Source organism: Lytechinus pictus, chromosome 18, assembly GCF_037042905.1.
Source record: "Lytechinus pictus isolate F3 Inbred chromosome 18, Lp3.0, whole genome shotgun sequence".
NCBI classification, from domain to species: domain Eukaryota; kingdom Metazoa; phylum Echinodermata; class Echinoidea; order Temnopleuroida; family Toxopneustidae; genus Lytechinus; species Lytechinus pictus.
Genome location: NC_087262.1, coordinates 3,042,291 through 3,060,618, shown reverse-complemented (window position 1 = coordinate 3,060,618; position 18,328 = coordinate 3,042,291). Strand labels below are relative to the sequence as shown.

The 18,328-nt window shown below is 37.5% G+C and overlaps 1 protein-coding gene across 1 annotated transcript; it reads left to right on the top strand.

The window, feature by feature from the left end:
• Positions 1-1,005: 1,005 nt before the first annotated feature.
• Positions 1,006-12,130, top strand: LOC135157503 (uncharacterized). The gene is made up of 2 exons (XM_064113308.1): positions 1,006-2,585; positions 11,894-12,130. Exons 1-2 carry the CDS (start codon positions 1,044-1,046, stop codon positions 12,032-12,034), a joined length of 1,683 nt encoding a protein of 560 aa, XP_063969378.1. The 5' UTR covers positions 1,006-1,043; the 3' UTR covers positions 12,035-12,130.
• Positions 12,131-18,328: the final 6,198 nt, after the last annotated feature.

Genomic DNA, 18,328 nt, shown 5'->3' with positions numbered 1-18,328 from the left:
TTTCCATTTATAAATGTATAATATTTCAGTAGGTCTTATGTCTTTTGGGCGTTACGTCATCACAGGTTCAACATGTTTAATCACAACTGTCTTATATTCCGCCATTGGTCATGGGTTGGTCATATTTCCTCTTTAATAGTGGCAATAACGTCTAGAATATTATATAAAACAGAGCATCATAAAAAGCGGGGCATCGTTATTGTGGACAAAGTAAAAGTACGATCATTTGAGAATAAGGAGGAAGGAGGGTGAAATCGTAAAGAATTATTGCGTCGTCTATGCTTTTCTGTCGCCTAATATACTTTTATTGAGTAGCATGCATTTGATATCGTCGAAGTCTCATAAATGGACCGTATCAGTTCTCAGAACTTTCCCATCAACTGATTACGAGTTGATGTAATGCTCTGCGCGTGCAGCCCGTTTAGTAATTTATCTTTGGTTGTGTCACTTCACTCTGCCCCCTCCACTTCAACTCGCCCCCCCCCCTCTCTCTCTCTCTCTCTCTCTCTCTCTCTCTCTCTCTCGTATTTCCCTTCTCATACCCCGCCGTGATATATGACGTACTTTATTCTTAATAACGCCTAACCATAATCAGAAATATGAGGTGCAGCGAAATGTGATCACATATGTCCTCCGAGAGCGAGGGGAATCGGCGGGATTTTCCTTTTTGATTGCCGCATGCGAGCGAGTATAGAGATAAATTGATGCCGACCGTCGGAGCTTTGACGGGAAAAAAATATCTGAGATGAGCGAGTTGGTGAAAGCGCTGAAAATGGGTGATGTAGGGCAGGAGGAAACGAGCAGGGTTGAGAGAAAGAGGTAAAAGGGTAAACTATACTGGGAGAGATTGAATAGCGTAAGATGAAGCGAGTTGTTATAAGCCAGATAGAATGGAACAAAATATGAGGTGGAGAATCAAACCAGTGACTGCATGTATATCGGAACTTGGTAGTGTAATGAAGGTATTATCTTGCATCTTCTAGGCTAATCGTGTCGACTGCACTAATTTGGTATCCGCATTATATTTTCCTTTGTTCTACAGAATGTTGAAAGCTGGTGACTCCTTCCTTCAAATGGCGTCTGGGAACCTTGTGGAAGCCCTCATCAGACGTACACTCCTGGAAGACAGCATACCAGGAAGTCATGACCCTTCACCCCGGGTCGATGAGGGGTCAAAGGTCAAAAGCAAGAAGCGACCTCGAGACGGTGACGGCAATGGGGGTCAGAAGGGAGCTAAGGTAGGAAAGACACGAGCTGATGGAGGAAAGACGAGCGGTAAGAAGAACTCGGATCCACACAGTTCGAAAAAGGACAAAGGACCAGACAGTAAAAAAACAAAACAAAGTGAGAGGATTGAAATCGAGGGCGAGAAAAAAGATGGAATTGGTTCTGACCGTAACCAAGGTCAAGCAAAAGAATCAGCAGAAGGTTCAGATAAAGATAATGCTCGACCGACTGAAGGAGAAACGAAATCGGAATGCTTGCAGAATGGAGAAAAGGCACTTCTTAGTGCCAAGAAAGTGATTATGGAAAATAATAATGAGGATATGCTTTCGAAGAAACCTGATAGTCATCCAAAAGAAGATATCGATCTTGTAGCAAAGGGCAGCACAATTGCAGATATTTCTGTTTCGGATGGCACTTATAAAGCAGCTGATAAAGATATTAATGTACCATTGAAGGACCATCTTTCAAAAGACACTCAGAATGAACGTACTAGCAAAGTGACAGATACTATTCCTGGTCAGCCAAAAGAACTACCAAAACCATTAGATCAGGTGAAATCAATTAGATCGCATACAATAGGTGGGTTGACCATTGCAAGTATGATAGAAAAGACATTAGACGCAGGAATAATATCTTCTCTCCGCGGTGAAAGGTTCAAGGACATTGCACTGCCAAAGTCCAAGGGGAAGGACAAAGTTAGTCGGGATAAGGACGATGGGTGTGCCATGAAAATTGTTAACCAGAAAAAAGACGGCAATTCTGAACCGTCTTTTGTATCATCATCAGTCCCGTCATCGAGTCCTCTGGGCGTCACTCCAGCTGTTGGAAATAAGTACAGCGTTGAGCGTATCTTGGCCGCACCAACACGATCAGACAACCCTAAGAAAGACCTTCTCCTTAAAGGTATTATTCCTGCCACAAGAAATGTTGAAGGTCAACGTACTTTTGATCCTAAGATCATGACGTCCTCCTCTCGTAAGCTGATGGCACCATTCTCAATTGACATACCGAATGTTTCAAATGAGGCGCTCCCAAGTTCTTCAGTGACGTCATCAGGCAACTCCACAGGGAATACCCCTTCCGGGTCGGACAACTGTATGGTTTCCCCTGATGGTAGCGAAGGATCTATGTCAGGCAACCATAGCGGAGCGAGCGACAACGGGGCTACTAGCCCATCCTTGGGAGATGGTAGCTCGTCCAATCAGCAGAATAAGAAGAAGAAGAGGAAGCGATGTGGTGTTTGTAAGCCTTGTCTAACCAAACAGAACTGTGGCGAGTGCTCAAGCTGTAAGAACAGAAGAACAGGACATCAGATCTGTAAACAGCGGAAATGCGTGGAGTTGAGAAAGAAAGCCTTGGTAGGTCATGCTCTATATCATAAGTAATTTAAATCAATTGCAATGCATGTTTCCAAATCACTGTCATAAGCTGTTATGATTAGAATGAAACGCCAAAATGACGTGCAGATGAATCATAACAGAATGAGAAAAAAATAAATATATCATATAGCATTAACTATGTTCTATTGTCTCGCTTGCATAGCAGAGCGAGACTATAGGCGCCGCTTTTCCGACGGCTGCGGTGGTGGCGTCATTATCAAATCTTAACCAAAGTTTAAGTTTTTGAAATGACATCATAACTTTAAAAAAGTATATGGACCTAGTTCATGAAACTTGGACATAAGGTTAATCAAGTATTACTGAACATCCTGCCTGAATTTCAGGTCACATAATTAAGGTCGAAGGTCATTTAGGGTCAATGAACTTAGACCATGTTGGGGAATCAAAGTCTTAACCTAAGTTTTTGAAACGTCATCATAACTTAGAAAGTTTATGAATCTAGTTAAAGAAAATTGGACATAAGATTTAATATAGTATCACTGAACATCCCGTGTGAGTTTCAGGTCACATGACCAAGGTCAAAGGTTATTTAAGGTCAATGAACTTTGGCCATGTTGAGGGTATGTGTTGAATTAACATAAAAACTCTGAAAGCTTATGAATCTAGTTCATAAACCTTGTACATACGTGTAATCAAGTATCACTGAACATCCTCTGCAAATTTCATTTCACATGACCAAAGGTCATTTAAGGTCAATGAAATTTGGCCATGTTGGGGGTAATTGTTGAATTGCCATCATAACTTTGAAAGTGTATGGATATAGTTTATGAAATGTGGACATAAGGGTAGTCAAATTTCACTGACAAGTCTAAGGTCACATGATCAAGGTCAAATGTAATTTAGGGTCAATGAACATAGTATTATATCATGATATAAATGATGTGTTTTGTGAATAATAATTATCTCATAGTAGTTTTCAAAATTTGTGTTTTTTGTTTTTTATTAGCGATCGTATACATGGTTTTTCGAAGTATATATAAACATTTGTATTCATTGTACAGGTTTCCATTTCCATCATAATTTTCATGTGATGATTCTATTTGGGGTTATCAGTTATTTCTTTGTTATATTGAAATTTTATTGGCTGAGAAAATGTCTTACTATGACTACAGCAGTTTTCAGGAAAATTACCATTGATTGATTTAATTGATTGATTGATTGCAGATTGGTTGATTGATTGATTGACTGGTTGATTGATTGATTGATTGATTGAATGAATGATTGATTGATTGATTGATTGATTGATTGATTGATTGATTGATTGATTGGGTGATTGATTGATGAACTGATTCACTGCTGATTTCACTTTCCAACTTAAAGTTATAGAAATACATGCACCTGTCGCGTTGTGTTGTTGTCCAATTGCAGCTGATGCGCGTTGGTATCACATCCGAATGATATAACCTGTTTTTGTTCAATGAAATCGTCCATGATGAAGGTCTACGTCCAGAAACTTTGAGATTATGTCTCTTCATGGCGTTTTTATATAGAGTTTTCATTTGTTTCTTCATTTGACGACGACGCAGAACTCTTTGAATTTGTTATAGGTAACTGTTATTAAACTTTTGTAATATATAGAATGTTGTTGAATCTTTCTTTTTTTTTATGTTTTTTTTATTAATAAATCATCAACATACAAGTCCTTTATATCAAAGTTCACTATAAAGGTTACATAAACACATTAACGATAAATCATGATATTTACAAAAGATTTTTTCTTTTTTTTCTTCTTTTTTTTTCTTCTTTATCTTCCTGATGATGGTGAATCTTAACAAAACTCTAGAAATTGTGGATATTTGTTTTAGTGGCGGATCATGATTGAGTGTTTTTTTTTTATTCTTTTGCGATTGACTGACTGATTTTCTTCTTCTTTCTCATTCTTCTTCTCCTCCTCGTCCTCCTTCTTCTTATCTTCTTCTTCATCATCATCTTCTTCTTCATCATCTCCTTTTTCTTCTTCTTCTTCTTCTTCTTCTTCTTCTCTCTTTCCGAAGGGCCTCCATTGGCGTTAGTAATACTCTTACACCTCACCTCGTATATGCCTATGTTGAAACCAGCAGAAGAAAAATGGAGAAAACATTATTGAGGTAGGAGTATTGGTGAGCGTTGGGGATCGTTACTCCACCCGACTTCCTTAAAAATTTAACAAAGTTACGAAAGTGTTTCCAAAAATATAACAGCAATTATCATCAGAGTTCCTTTGATATGTGGCCAATTGTCAAACCTTCAAATTTTGCCTCGTTCACCACGTTGCTCACTGCACTGATCAAAGTCAATTTTGTCGTCAAACAATTTTTGCTATATCGCCCTCTAGTGGCAACAGTGGAAAAGAACATGTCCGCGTGCATGGGAAGCAGACAACAAAGCCGGAAAGTGAAGACCAAATTTCGTTAATGTTTCCCATTTTCGTGAGTATTCATGTGTTTGTCGATCGGAGAAATTTATATATTTATTTATGTCGATGCCTTTATATTCGAATTAGAACTGTGTTTGGTTTGTTTAAGGAGTAAACTTGAATCAAGTTCCTTGATTTTTTGTCTGTCGTCTCGATCTGTGCAGGGTGACTGCACTGTGCACCGTCTCGATGTCTCGAACTTGCTTGGCTTGAGCACGGGCTTCGCCTCGGCCAGGGGCAGGGCACGCAGCCATCGCTGCATGGACATGGTCATGGGAGATTTTCTGATGGAAACAGTTTATGTAATTGGTAACTAATGGGAACACTTGAAGCAGTCTTGACCCTGTAGGGACAGTGATTTTCGGTTTCTAAATATTGCTTTTTCTGTTTCAGTAGACCCCCTAATTTTAACTTAAATCTTAAATTCCGTTCAGCATGTCTGAAAACGGAAATTCTGTTTCCCCAATGATTGACTTTGTGTAGACATGAAAAAGTGTCAAAATCCGTTTACATAGAAAATCAATACGCAATGAGTAGCGATGTCAAAATGCTCGCACTGGTTCAAATTTGTTTCAGCCACTCTACTAACATGACTAACAGTAACAATGCTTTAAAATCAATATTATTAATCGAAGAGATTCGAGTACAAAAACTAAAGAAACTAGTTTGGTTTAGATCTACTGAAAACCTACTTTGGTTTACGATGTTGGATCAGCAAAAACACTCCCTGTTCAGGGATCGCGATTTTGCCAGATGTTCTGCAACAAAATTGAGGCAGTCCTTGGTAAGACTAAGAACAATGCTGTCGAAAGATACTTGTTGAAAGGAGGAACAGAGGGTAACAAAAATATTCCAAAGACACGAGAAGAAAGGTGATATATTTGTGCATCACACTCTGAGAACCTTTATTCGTAGGCCCTTCACATTCAACTTGAGCACCGATTAGCGATCATGTAGATCTAGAGTTGACAAATCACAATTGCGTTCGCAAAAAGACAGCTCAATCAGGGTTCCCAGCCCGTCAGGGAAATCTGAAAAATATTTTAATTTTTTCCCGTCAGGGAAAAATCAAGGAATTTGATAAGAAATACCTCAATCAGGGGAAATTCCTCAAATGAGGGAAATATCAGGGAATTTTGATCGGCCAAAAAGTTGTAAGCATGGAAGTAAGTCGGACTCTGTTACATTTTGTTGCATATGAGTGGCGCCTTAAACATTGTGTGTTGTAATTTAGTGATGTGTACTAGGATTGCCTTGAATCAACCTCTTTCTGTATTTAAGTTGAGGAAAGGATGGCTGTATGGGGAGAGGGGAGGCCATTTCATGCCTGTGTAATAGTACTAATTAGTGTTACATTATTGTTTTTATACTGAAAATACATGTAATTCACTGCAACAACTTAGAAAACAAGCGAAACTGGAAATGGGTTTTAAATAGTTATCAGGGAACTTTTAAACTTCATCAGGGAAAAATCAGGGAATTTTATTTTCTTGAAAAGCTGGGAACCCTGTCAATTGACAGGGATGAAATGAGGCCCAATGAAATTCAGGAGGGGAAGGGGGGGCTTTGGAGTTAAGATTCATTTGTATGATGGGGAGACCCAATGCTACACACATTGTCTTCAAATGATAAAAACTATGGCAACTTTAATGTTTGAACAGATTGACTTTAATTTGTGGGAAATATTCTAAAGATAATTACCAAGAAGAAAATATAAAAGTCACTAAAATAAAAATCGGAACTCAAATTCTGAACACTGCTTGATTTCGCCAGTGGATTTGAAAGAGGTCCTAAATATACACACTCAATTTCTGTGCCTCAATTTCCAAAATATGTTCATATTATTGTAGGAAAATGCAAAATTGAAGTGCATGTAACTCCATACCTGCAAACGGTTCCGGGTTCTCTTAGCATTTTGTGATAAAACAGCCTCTGTACTATATGAATAGGAATCGCTCGTCACACTGCAGTCACATTTTCAATACTGGATTGCGCATTTTGCCATTGAAATTACATGTCACTGAGTGGTGCTTTATGACCCCTATCATATAACAACTGAACAATGTGATTGGTGTCAGATGTGGACTTAATTTCGCTTTGTGTATGAAATTAACTTCACCAAGAAGCTGATCAACATCTACATAGGGAATATGAAATATTAAAGAAACTTAACACCAAAAAATGTGCAGGGTCATTCTCGGGAGAATGTCGCAATTCATGAAAATCCCAACTAAACCGTCTCGCAACCCATCATGGCCCCACACGCTCACAAGAGTGAACTCAAATTTAAAAATCTGTACAGGTCTGCATCCATTTTCGGTGACCAGCAACTTCCAGATCTGAAAATGAATGCAGATTTCAAAATATTTTAGTGCAGATGTTAAAGGAGAATGAAACTCTTGGAGCAAGTTAGCTTTTGTGAAAGCAGAAAAATCAAAGAATAAGATCAACAAAACTTTGAGTAAAATAGGACTAGCAATAAAAGAGTTATGAGCATTTGAATGTCGAGATCACTAATGCTATGGAGATCCTCCCATTGGCAATGCGACCAAGATCTGTGATGTCACACACGTACAACTCTCCCATTTGGACACTGAAAATATACCCCAAAACATCTCGTTTTGCTCATTCTAATCATATGACAAACGATTCATCAATGATATAATGTTGTGAAACCTCTGTACTTGTCATCTCATAAAGAGAACACCTCACCTTGTGATAGACTCTATAAAAGTGAGAATATAAGTGAAATAAGTACTAAAGTAATGAGGGAGTTGTACGTGTGTGATATCACAGATCTTGGTCGCATTGCCGTTGTGAGGATCTACATGGCACTAGTGATCTCAATATTCGAATGCTCATAACTTTCTTATTATTCATTCAATCTTCCTCAAACTTTCAACAGTATGTTTCTTTGATTTTTCTCTTTGATATGGATTCAGCTGGTTTCAAGGGTTTCATTCTCCTTTAATGTTACGTTCACATTTCCAAGCCTTTTCTTTTATACCAGTAGTTTTGCATGGGCCTAATTCTAGATGGAAATCAGTGATGTAACAATCCTGCTATTCCTCAGAATCTGTTTGTATTTTAGATAAATCTTCCCATTGTCTTAAGATGTTTGCTCTAATATCGTAAGAGATGATTGATTGATATTATGGAAAGATGTAGATCTAAAATCCGTCATTTTAAAGCCACATGTACGCTAGTGAAATGGATGCTTTGAATTGTCATATATGGGTTCAAACGAAATGGGATCTTTTTTTTATACTGGTTCAGTGAAACCTGTATACATAGGAAGACAAAAAAGATTGTCCATATGAGCAGGTGGTCTTTAAAGTAGGCCCGTTTTGAAAGTCCATTTTTGATGCACGTGTACACGGCGTGTTTTTCGGTCGTGTACACGTTGTAAACACTGAGAGCGAGTTATGTTTTCAGTGTTTCCGACATGTCGACATGCACGGACCCGCATCAACATGTCAATGTAACATAAAAAGGGGTCTATATAGGCTAAGTCACGGTTTTAAAGCTTACCTGAGAAGTTACAAGTATCAATCCACAAAAATTGGTGCAATTAAAAAATTTACTCAGCTTAACAGCGCATTAAATTGATAAAAAATGCAAAAGAAAATCAGTGCAGGGCCCTAGCTAGCGCTGACGTTCGTTTGATGTGCATACTGTACATGCATGCACAGATCGCTGCAGAATTATGTGTAACTGAAGTTATCGATTGATTTTCATTATTTCATTGCCAATTTGAGGAGCGTGTGTTTGTAGGCTTGTAGCACATGTGTATGAGCGTATAACAAGTAACTGTAGCTATGATCGCTGTCGCAATTGGTGATTCTCAAATTGGCTCTGAGTGATTGAGCAAAGCTTTCGAGACCGGAGCAGATCCATTTCATGGTACAAAAACTTGAGTCTCCAGAATTAATGTGGATTAAATCAGCGATTTTGGAAGTAAACTCACTCTAGGTTAATTGAAATATATTGACATATTAGTGATTAAAACATGTGCAGTGTCTGAGAACTAAGAATTAATGTGAGGCTGTGAGCTTGTTCACTGACTTTACAAGTCCCACGCAAGCTTTATGCAGATGCTACCGTGTACAGTGTACACGATGATGGAATTTAGTACACGTGCACTGACTTGACCGTGCGTGTACCCGAAACGGGCCTACTTTAAAGACCCAGACAGGTCCTAAAGGTGAAATTGACAAATCATCCTTATAAAAAACTAAACACATCAATTGAAAGCTTTATGCATTTTCACTGCTTATCAGCTTAATATTTTTCTTAAGAATAGTTTTTATCGGGCTTCGAAAATGGGCTTCATGGTTTTTCACCAGTGTCAAGACCCCGACGTCATTTTGTGGTAGAAGCGTTGCAATTCCATAGGTTTGTACACAAAATAATGGGTGATTTTTTTTAGATTGCGCTTTTCATTTTTTTCACTTTCATCACATATTTATAAATATCAAATTCATAAAAAAATCAAAATCATAATGCGAAAAGCAGAAGAATCATTTTTTTTTTCAGTGTACAAACCTATTGGATTACAATGCTTCTTAACATTGACGTCACTGTCTTGAGACTGGTGAAAGGCCCAAATAATAACGGTGGTTGTTTTTACTTGTACGCTGTAAGCAATCTTTTATCGGATGATGTACATAATACATTTGCACACTGAACTTCACCAGTATGACGATATATCCATACGGTGGCCTGTACTGTTCCCAGAAGAAGAAGAATCCACAAGAAAGTATACTGTCGAAACCTGTTAATTTGAGTCGATTGTCAAGCGGTGAATCTGCATGAAACTTGTTGTATTTCCCATTTGTCAATTTCACGTTCTGCTACGGTCTGGGTCTTTAGTGGCTGGTCCCTATAATATATCTGTGATGGCAGGGGGGTGACTAGTGGAGAGAAATCAAATTATTTTGTCGTCCGCAATTGACAAGAGTCGCTAAAGAAGGTTTGACTGTCGACGTCTTTCACATTATTATCAGTAAAGATATATATGGGTCAGTACTATCACAAGTATCATTGTGTCTTCACTTTAAATCAGGTTATTTAAATAATTCTATTCGTACTTCTACAGACGCCTGGCGTTAGTTTTACCAGACGTTTAAGAGTTTTCAATTCAATTCAATTCATCGACAAGAATGAGAAAGAATCCATGTTTACAGGCAGTGTTTAAGTTTAGCAAGTAGGCCTATGAATTGGAATTGCTATGTGAAGTAGCGCTTGCGTCTCGGATGAATCGAAAGATCAACCGGCGGCTGGTCGAACCACTTCTGAAGCAAAATGTTTTGGACTCACGTGGACGTGTTTATAGGGGAAGCCCCAGCTTTAAAGCCTGTAACACCAGCTGGTGTAAAGAAACAAACAACTAATCCATCCAGTCACGAGGAGTTATGGTTTCTTTACGTGTGAGTTGGCACTGGTTCCATTTCCCTCTGAAACCATGGAATAGCCCAAAATATTCACCAGCCAGTGAATGATAAAACTATCCACCAGCTACTATGCATCCGTTTATAGCCAAAACCCCCCTATTTTGAGAAAATGGAACTGTCTGTCTGGCCTGGTGCTGGGAATGTGTGTGTGTGGTGTGTGTGAAGCTGATATTTTTAGGAGGGAGAAGAGAACAAAGAACGTCCAATCAGAAAGGAGGATTTCCTAGCATGCAGCTGCTTCTACTGGATAGCTAATGAGCTGTGTACCTCTGACATAAAGTCAATGGGTGTGTGGTAAAGGCTATGAGGGTATATGTGTGTCGTTTGTGTGTACGTAATCCACACACTCTATTGTATTGAATAGGCCTTTGTATATTCCCCTCTGTGTGTAGTCACTGGCAGATGTTTGTAATGTAAGGCAGTCTATACACAGTGGCCAGGGTTATCTTGCCCTTTAAAAACAAGGTGTGGGTTTTGTGCTAAAATTGGACAACAAAATGGTTTCTTTCAAGGCCTGGGAATTATATTCCAGCGGACAATTGCTCCAAATTTTGCTTATTCATCCCAGTGAATCGTAAAGTTGTTTCCACTGTGTACGGCTAGTGCGAGGAGTAAACCGGAGATTTGATATTTCTTGAACAAGCTGTGTAAAATGACATCAAGATCTGTCGGTTCATGCAGTTGACATTGTATGCATGCCACAAATTCCATTCATAGATAGCATGTTTTGTATACAATCCTGTCTTCGCAGGCAGCAGTTCATTTGAGCATCGCTTGCGTAACACAAGCTCGTATGTGTTGTTGATCAACGAAGATCAGTAAGCAGCTCACGTGGAATTTCATATTTACCGCGGGATGTGTAATGTGATTTCCTTGTTTTGTAGGAGATGGTCGATTGTATCACCGTGTGATGGACCAATTTAGGATTAGATGTACCGGTAATTTCATCTGTAAACGCCGTATCACAGCGACTTTCCTGCTAAATAATCGAATGTGCATTGACCTGAGCCATCATGAAAAATAAAGACGTATTTTCTTTGCCATTTCCGATTCAGTAGAACCAGGAAATAAAGAAGTTTGACGTGTACTCGTGTTGTTGACATCACGTGATCATAATGACGGTTGGGATAATGAGCATGACTTAACATGAACTGCTTGTAACAGCTGAAAGTTTTTCACCTATTCGCAGCAATTAACTTTCATGACGATTGGTGCTCCGTGCACAAGTGGCTGAGTCAATTACGGCTTTTACTCACAGGAAATGCCTTGCTGGCTGCAAATTTCCGCAAGGGAATGATCACTGGGGCCTTCCTCCCCAAGTGATTTTAACTTAGGCTTGTTTTCATAGGAGCGAAACTGGGACATTTGATCAGTGTTTTGTCAAGGAATTTCTTTGATCTTTTATTAACATTATGCAGGCGGGCACTGGAGCTGGCCAGCAGCCTACTGGTCTGGTAGATGTAGGGGCAGCTGTAGGGTCACCCAGGATGAAGGGCGTACGGCCCCCATCGTTAGCAACGGTAAGTTACTTTGCTTCCTCCAGTACGCAAAGGAATTAAACCATCCGAGGATGTTTCCAGCTCCGGGAATGAATGCAGTGTAAATTTGAGTGCTTGTCTGTAAATAAAGGAACTTTACTTTGGCCTACTTGAACCTTATTGTGACTACATGTACCACCCGTTGTTGCTGGTTTTTTTTTTTTTTTGGGGGGGGGGGGAGTTGTCTGTTTTCTTTAATGTGTTTGTTTGTTTGTTTTTTGTTGTTTTTGTTGTCTTGTCTTTAGGCAGATAAGGTTCATGTACATGTAGGTTCTTCTTCTTCTGGAAACAGTACAGGCCACCGTCTGGTGTATTGTCGTACTGTCAGGTTAACCCGACTACTTGAATATTACAATTTTCCTTGTAACTACTTTGTAAAAGATACATGCATCAATAGGCCCTACATGTACATGCTTTTACCCTTTTGATATGACCATTTTACCTTGGGAGTCATTGTTTAAGAGAATATATAGAGAAGGTTGTCTATTTTTATTTATTTTCCCTTAAGCCCTTTGATTAGAAAAGATTCAAAGCCCTAGTTTAATTTTTTTTGTATAATTTATCCAAAGTTTTGTGATTTTTCTGTTTCAGTAATCACTCTCAAACAGTAATTAAGACTAAATCTGAATGGTTATTAGGAAGTTGTTTTTGCAAAGTTTAATTTCGTCTTTGAGATATGCTGCAGGGCCCTTTGAAGATAATTGAAGTAGAAGAAGATTGCGGACACAAAGTATTAGGGCGTGTTCATGCTTCCACTTTTCAGGCCAGAATCAGCATTTTCATACGTGATTAGTCCAAAACATGGTTGCGTCCATGCTTACTTTCATTTAAACGATGTTTCAGAATACCGATCGTAAACTCACAAAAAGGTACACTTCAAAACGTTTGACCAGACAGAGTCAGGGTTTCTGGGAAAGTATAAACAGAATTACAATCGTAAACGTGTGTAAATGGCGTCATTTGGTGCATGCTTCCGGTAAGATGAAAATCCGCGGGCAAAAACAGTCGCATGGTTTTAACAGGGACTTACCTCCGCGGAATTTGGTTCTAATCATGACCAATGTACATTATTTTGCATGTGTGATTATTAAGTTAAACTACTCATCTAATTTGTCATCACGATGTATGTTGAGGTATTTACACAAAAACCCGGAACATTAGTTATATAACATGAACAAATAATGTGTTTTTTTAACCTTCTTATGTATACTTTAATATTCTTTATTTTGTCTTATTATCATCCTCACCATGGTGGAAATTTTATGGCTACGTCAAGTAGCTCCATGCAATTACTTAAAGATCGGATATTGTTCGAAGTTTAAATGGATAACAACACTCAGGGAACAAAATTTCGAAAAATGGCGCGCCCAATTTGACCTCGCTTTTCTGCTCAACGAAAATTACGATGCGAAGCCAGCTGCAAATCGCGATTTCGCCTCTGAAAACGAAGCCAAAACAGCACTCCCAGAACCACATGTACGATCGGCGATCTGAAACGTCGTTTGAAAACGCTGATTCTGTCTCCGCAATGGAAGCATAAGCACACCCTTAGAAGGTCCGAAGTGATTACCGGTTTGACTTGGACAGATTCACTATATAAGAAAAGAGGACATCTAGGGTCAGCTATAAACTATAATATATTCATAGGCAAAAGCCAAGAACCTCAATTAAAACCAATATTTGATTTAAAGATCAATCATCAACTCTGCTAAGACTGCAAATATGAAGTGTGTATAGTAAAAGCGATGATTAATAGTGTAGTACAAGACTGCCGAACATCGTTTACAAAATAATAGTTATAAATTATCAACTGTACCAATATCAAAGCACTGCATACATGTATGTTTTGTGCTTGCAGCCGATGAAAATGTTGACTTCGCTGAGCAGTCAATCGCATGTTAATTTCTGCCGAGACTGTATTTTTCACGGTAGGTGCAGAATGCCAATAGTGTCAAAAGCGCCAAGAGTCATTGAATAAAATCCCTATCTACAAATGTAGGACTTATGCACAAAATCTGCATTTACAGTGGCCTGAATCCTCGTATAGAGTACTTTTTTTTCAGGATGATTTTCGTGGATGCTGTCCACTCTTCAACAGTGCCCCCCCCCCCCCAGGCCTGTTGTATTTCACCTGCTGGTCCCCAGCAAACTTCAACACCGGTACGATAATTCACCAAAAGGGTTGTCTGTACTACAAGTATATAAAGGGAAGAAGAAACTCAAGAAAGTACACGTAACAGTATCTTACAGATAATTTGATAGCATGTTTACTCCTGGATAATCAGAATGAGGTATTTTTTGCTATTATTTTTTAATACAATTTGTGTCAAAGTAAGGTATGGCTGCAATGAATGAATCCAGATGCCAATGATGTTATTATCTTAAAATGAGTTGCAGTTAAAGTTATTACATGTACAATAGGGTGTACCAGGGATTTTTTTTTTCCTGGTATTGCATCGCAATTTGCTCCACATTTTTGAAAGACTGCTATGCATAAAGTCTTTTGTATAGCATATTTTTACATTGGACTGTACATTACTGAGTTGAGAGCTTTTCTCTTATGACCAAAAATGCTGTTCAAATTTGTAAAGCAAAATTATTCCCTGTGTACCCCTTTTCAATTATTCTAACTTGAGGGTTGATACTAAAAACTGTATTAAACAATGTTCATGTTGCCTTTAAGGTCAAGTCCACCTCAGAAAGATGTTGATTTGAATCAATAGAGAAAAATCAGACAAGCATAATGCTGAAAATTTCATCAAAATCGGATGTAGAATAAGAAAGTTTGACATTTTAAAGTTTCGCTTATTTTTCACAAAAAAAAGAAAAATCAGACAAGCATAATGCTCAATTTAGTCACATGCAAATGATAGAATCGATGTCCCTCACTCACTATTTATTTTCTTATTTTTTGTTGATTTGAATCAATAGAGAAATATCGGACAAGCATAATGCTGAAAATTTCATCAAAATCAGATGTAGAATAAGAAAGTTATGACATTTTAAAGTTTCGCTTACATGTATTTTTCACAAAATTAGAGAAAATTCAGACAAGCATAATGCACAATTTAGTCACATGCAAATGAGAGAATCGATGATGTCCCTCACTCACTATTTCTTTTATTTTTATTGTTTGAATTATACAATATTTCAATTTTTACAGATTTGACAATAATGACCAACTTGACTGAACCATAAAATATTAAACATTGGTAATTCAACATGTTCAGGGAAAAATCTAACTTTGTTTCACAGGACAATGAGGAGAAAATTAGAATATTTCATATTTCATTTAATGAAATACAAAAGAAATAGTGAGTGTGTGATGTCATCATTCCCCTCATTTGCATAGCGACCGGGATGTGCATACATGTATAACTGTTTTGTGAAATTAAGCGAAACTTTAAAATGAATAACTTTCTTATTTTACATCCAATTTCGATGAAATTTTCAGTGTTATGCCTGTTGGATTTTTCTCTTTTTTATTCAAATCAGCTTTATGTTGGGGTGAACTTGTCCTTTAATTGTTGAAAAGGTTTACATGTATGCGATGGGTTCTACTGCAAAACATGTAGACTTATGAGGTCATTGACACCTACATGTATAGTACATGTACATATACATGTACATGTAGATTCATCTATTGCTGTCATGCCTTAATTTGTTGTAAATCAATATTTATTTATCACAGCAAAGAATACCCACTCATTGTCCTAGCGTAAACTACATGTAGAATAGTATCAAATGATTACCGGTAGTGAGAAAATGCACTTTCACACAATATACAATAATTAGGTCTATGTGTTCATTACATATTTTTTGCTTAAATTGGTGATTTGTGAGGTGATAGATTTTGATTTATATTTTTTTTCTGACTCACGTGTATCCTCCCTGCTGTATACAGTTATATTAGGCCTACTACTTGAAAATTATTACATCATTCGATCTACATTTCTTACATATAATTTTTAGATTTTTGTATTAAAAAAAAAATAAGAAAAGGGGACCTGATTTTAGCATACTATGTGTAACATCAATTGTGTCCCTTTTAGAAGGTTCTTATATTTGATAGTACAAACTTTCATCTAAATTCACTGCAACATTATTTTATTTTTTTATTAAATGCTGCAATACATTTTACAATGTATGCTGCACATCGTTTTTTCCAGCATAATCCCAAAACAATAAATTATGAGCTACGGCTACTACAAATGTAGTTGTAAACTTTGGCAGCTTGATTACATATAATTCTACATTTGAAATCATTTGTATGGCTTATCATCATGAAGTCAAGTGGAGTGACTGTTTAAGCCAGAGTGATAATTGCTGGTATCAATGAACAGTTGTCAGTCAAAATAATAATGACATCACACTTTCCATGACAGGTTTTCAACACCTGCATCAAAATTGACCATTACTTGACCTGTGTGTGTGTGTGTCCGATACTTGTAGGCCTACACATATTCATAAGTTCCAACTCCAATGACCCGAAGGAAAGTTCCATTAACATCTGAATAATTACATGTAGCTGAGAATCATGTTGACAAAGAAATTATATGGGCAGTCTTTTTTTTTCAGAATAAACTTTGCAGAACACAAACTTTAATCATGATTCTTTATAATGCACATGTTTCTGAGAGTTTACGAGCAAGTAAAATATTGTAAAACATGCGGCAAACAATTATTTCATAAGAAAGTCTTTCAAAGTCAAATGTAATTGTCTCCATACCAATAAATCCAGATCTGGTACTTTTAATATGAACCTACAGTGTACATCTTTATCTAAAAAAAAAAAAAGTGATCACGCTGAAGATTGGCAACACAGATACGCACCTGTGGGACAGTTTATTTTTATTGCTTTGAACAAAAAAGACATTTGAATCAAATGCCCAGCTTTTTTTGTTGATTTCTCAGCAATTTTCATTTGGCGCATACATGTATGTCCTGTAGGCCTATATTAACACATTGGGGTCATTTTATTGGATTGTGTTCTAACTCATTTTGGGATCGTTACCCATGACCTACAGTACCCATGACTGGCATTTGTCATTGTGATTTGGATGAAAACAGCTTTTACCATGTGTGAAATATGAATTCTCTTTCAATTTTCAAATCCTTATCTGAATCTGAACTTGTCTTCTTTTTTTTCCTCTATATAATATCAACACTATACTAGGGTCCAGTAACACAAAGGTTTAATAGCGATTGATCGTAAGCTTGATTTTCACGATCGATTGTACATTTTAGTCAGTGGAAACCATCGTAGAAAAATGTTCTATGATCATTGCTAAGTTTTGTGTTACGGGGTCCTTGGTCACCTTACTCGCCCTCATGCTAATCAATGAGGGTAGATGATGCTGATCCTGTCTCTCAATCAAAAAAGGGTTTCACAATACATCTTATTTTATATGCAAATGAGCCTCACTGTGACAGTATCCTATCCCATTGATGGATATTCTAGCGAGTTAAGCCTATTATAGGGCAGGGTATTCAATAAGAATGAAAAGAACTATTGATTGGGGGGGTTCTCTATCACTGGAGCATGCCAAACGAGGTTTAAAGCTTATTTTTCAATCCCCTTTGAATGGAAGACAACATGTGGTAGGAGCTCATGGAAGGATTAGGTTGAGGAGTGTTTAAACTTACATGTACACAAAAATTACAATTTACTCCAGTCCAGAGGTGGGGGAAAGGAAGAGGCAAGGTGTAGTATTCATGCAACCCCCTCCCCCATTCACCCATAGTACATTGACATTGGACCAAAATTAAGTTGGCTTTAAAACATCTTTATATTTTTTAAATATGTACACCTACAGACATGTATACCACTGACTGTGCATATGCTCTCACTGAAAGTTATAATGGGAGGACATTTCATTAACCTAAACAGGTGATGTGTAAACTAAAAATAGGCCTATATGTTTGCATGCCAGTTAACTTATATTGTCATTTGTACTGTAGAAAATAACCTGGTACTTATTTTGCACATAATCAATTAAAACTGCTCTACATGTATGCACTTTACATATATACAAATGACTCCAATATTACAATTACACTACAACAAAAATCGATATGTTTTCAAATGTCTTTTTAAATGATTCCATCTACATTCGTAGATTTAAATCTGAAGTGTTCATACGAATTGTATAGGCCTACATTTTCAGAATGAGGAAAGGTAATGAAAACATTTTCAAACAAAGCCTCTGAAAAATAAGAGAGAGGAAATAGAAGTTATCTAATCAGGAAGGGAACTTGGTGTCGATAAAGATAATGACTGTACCTCGGGTGGCTTGGCGGTGAGGAAAAGCTAAT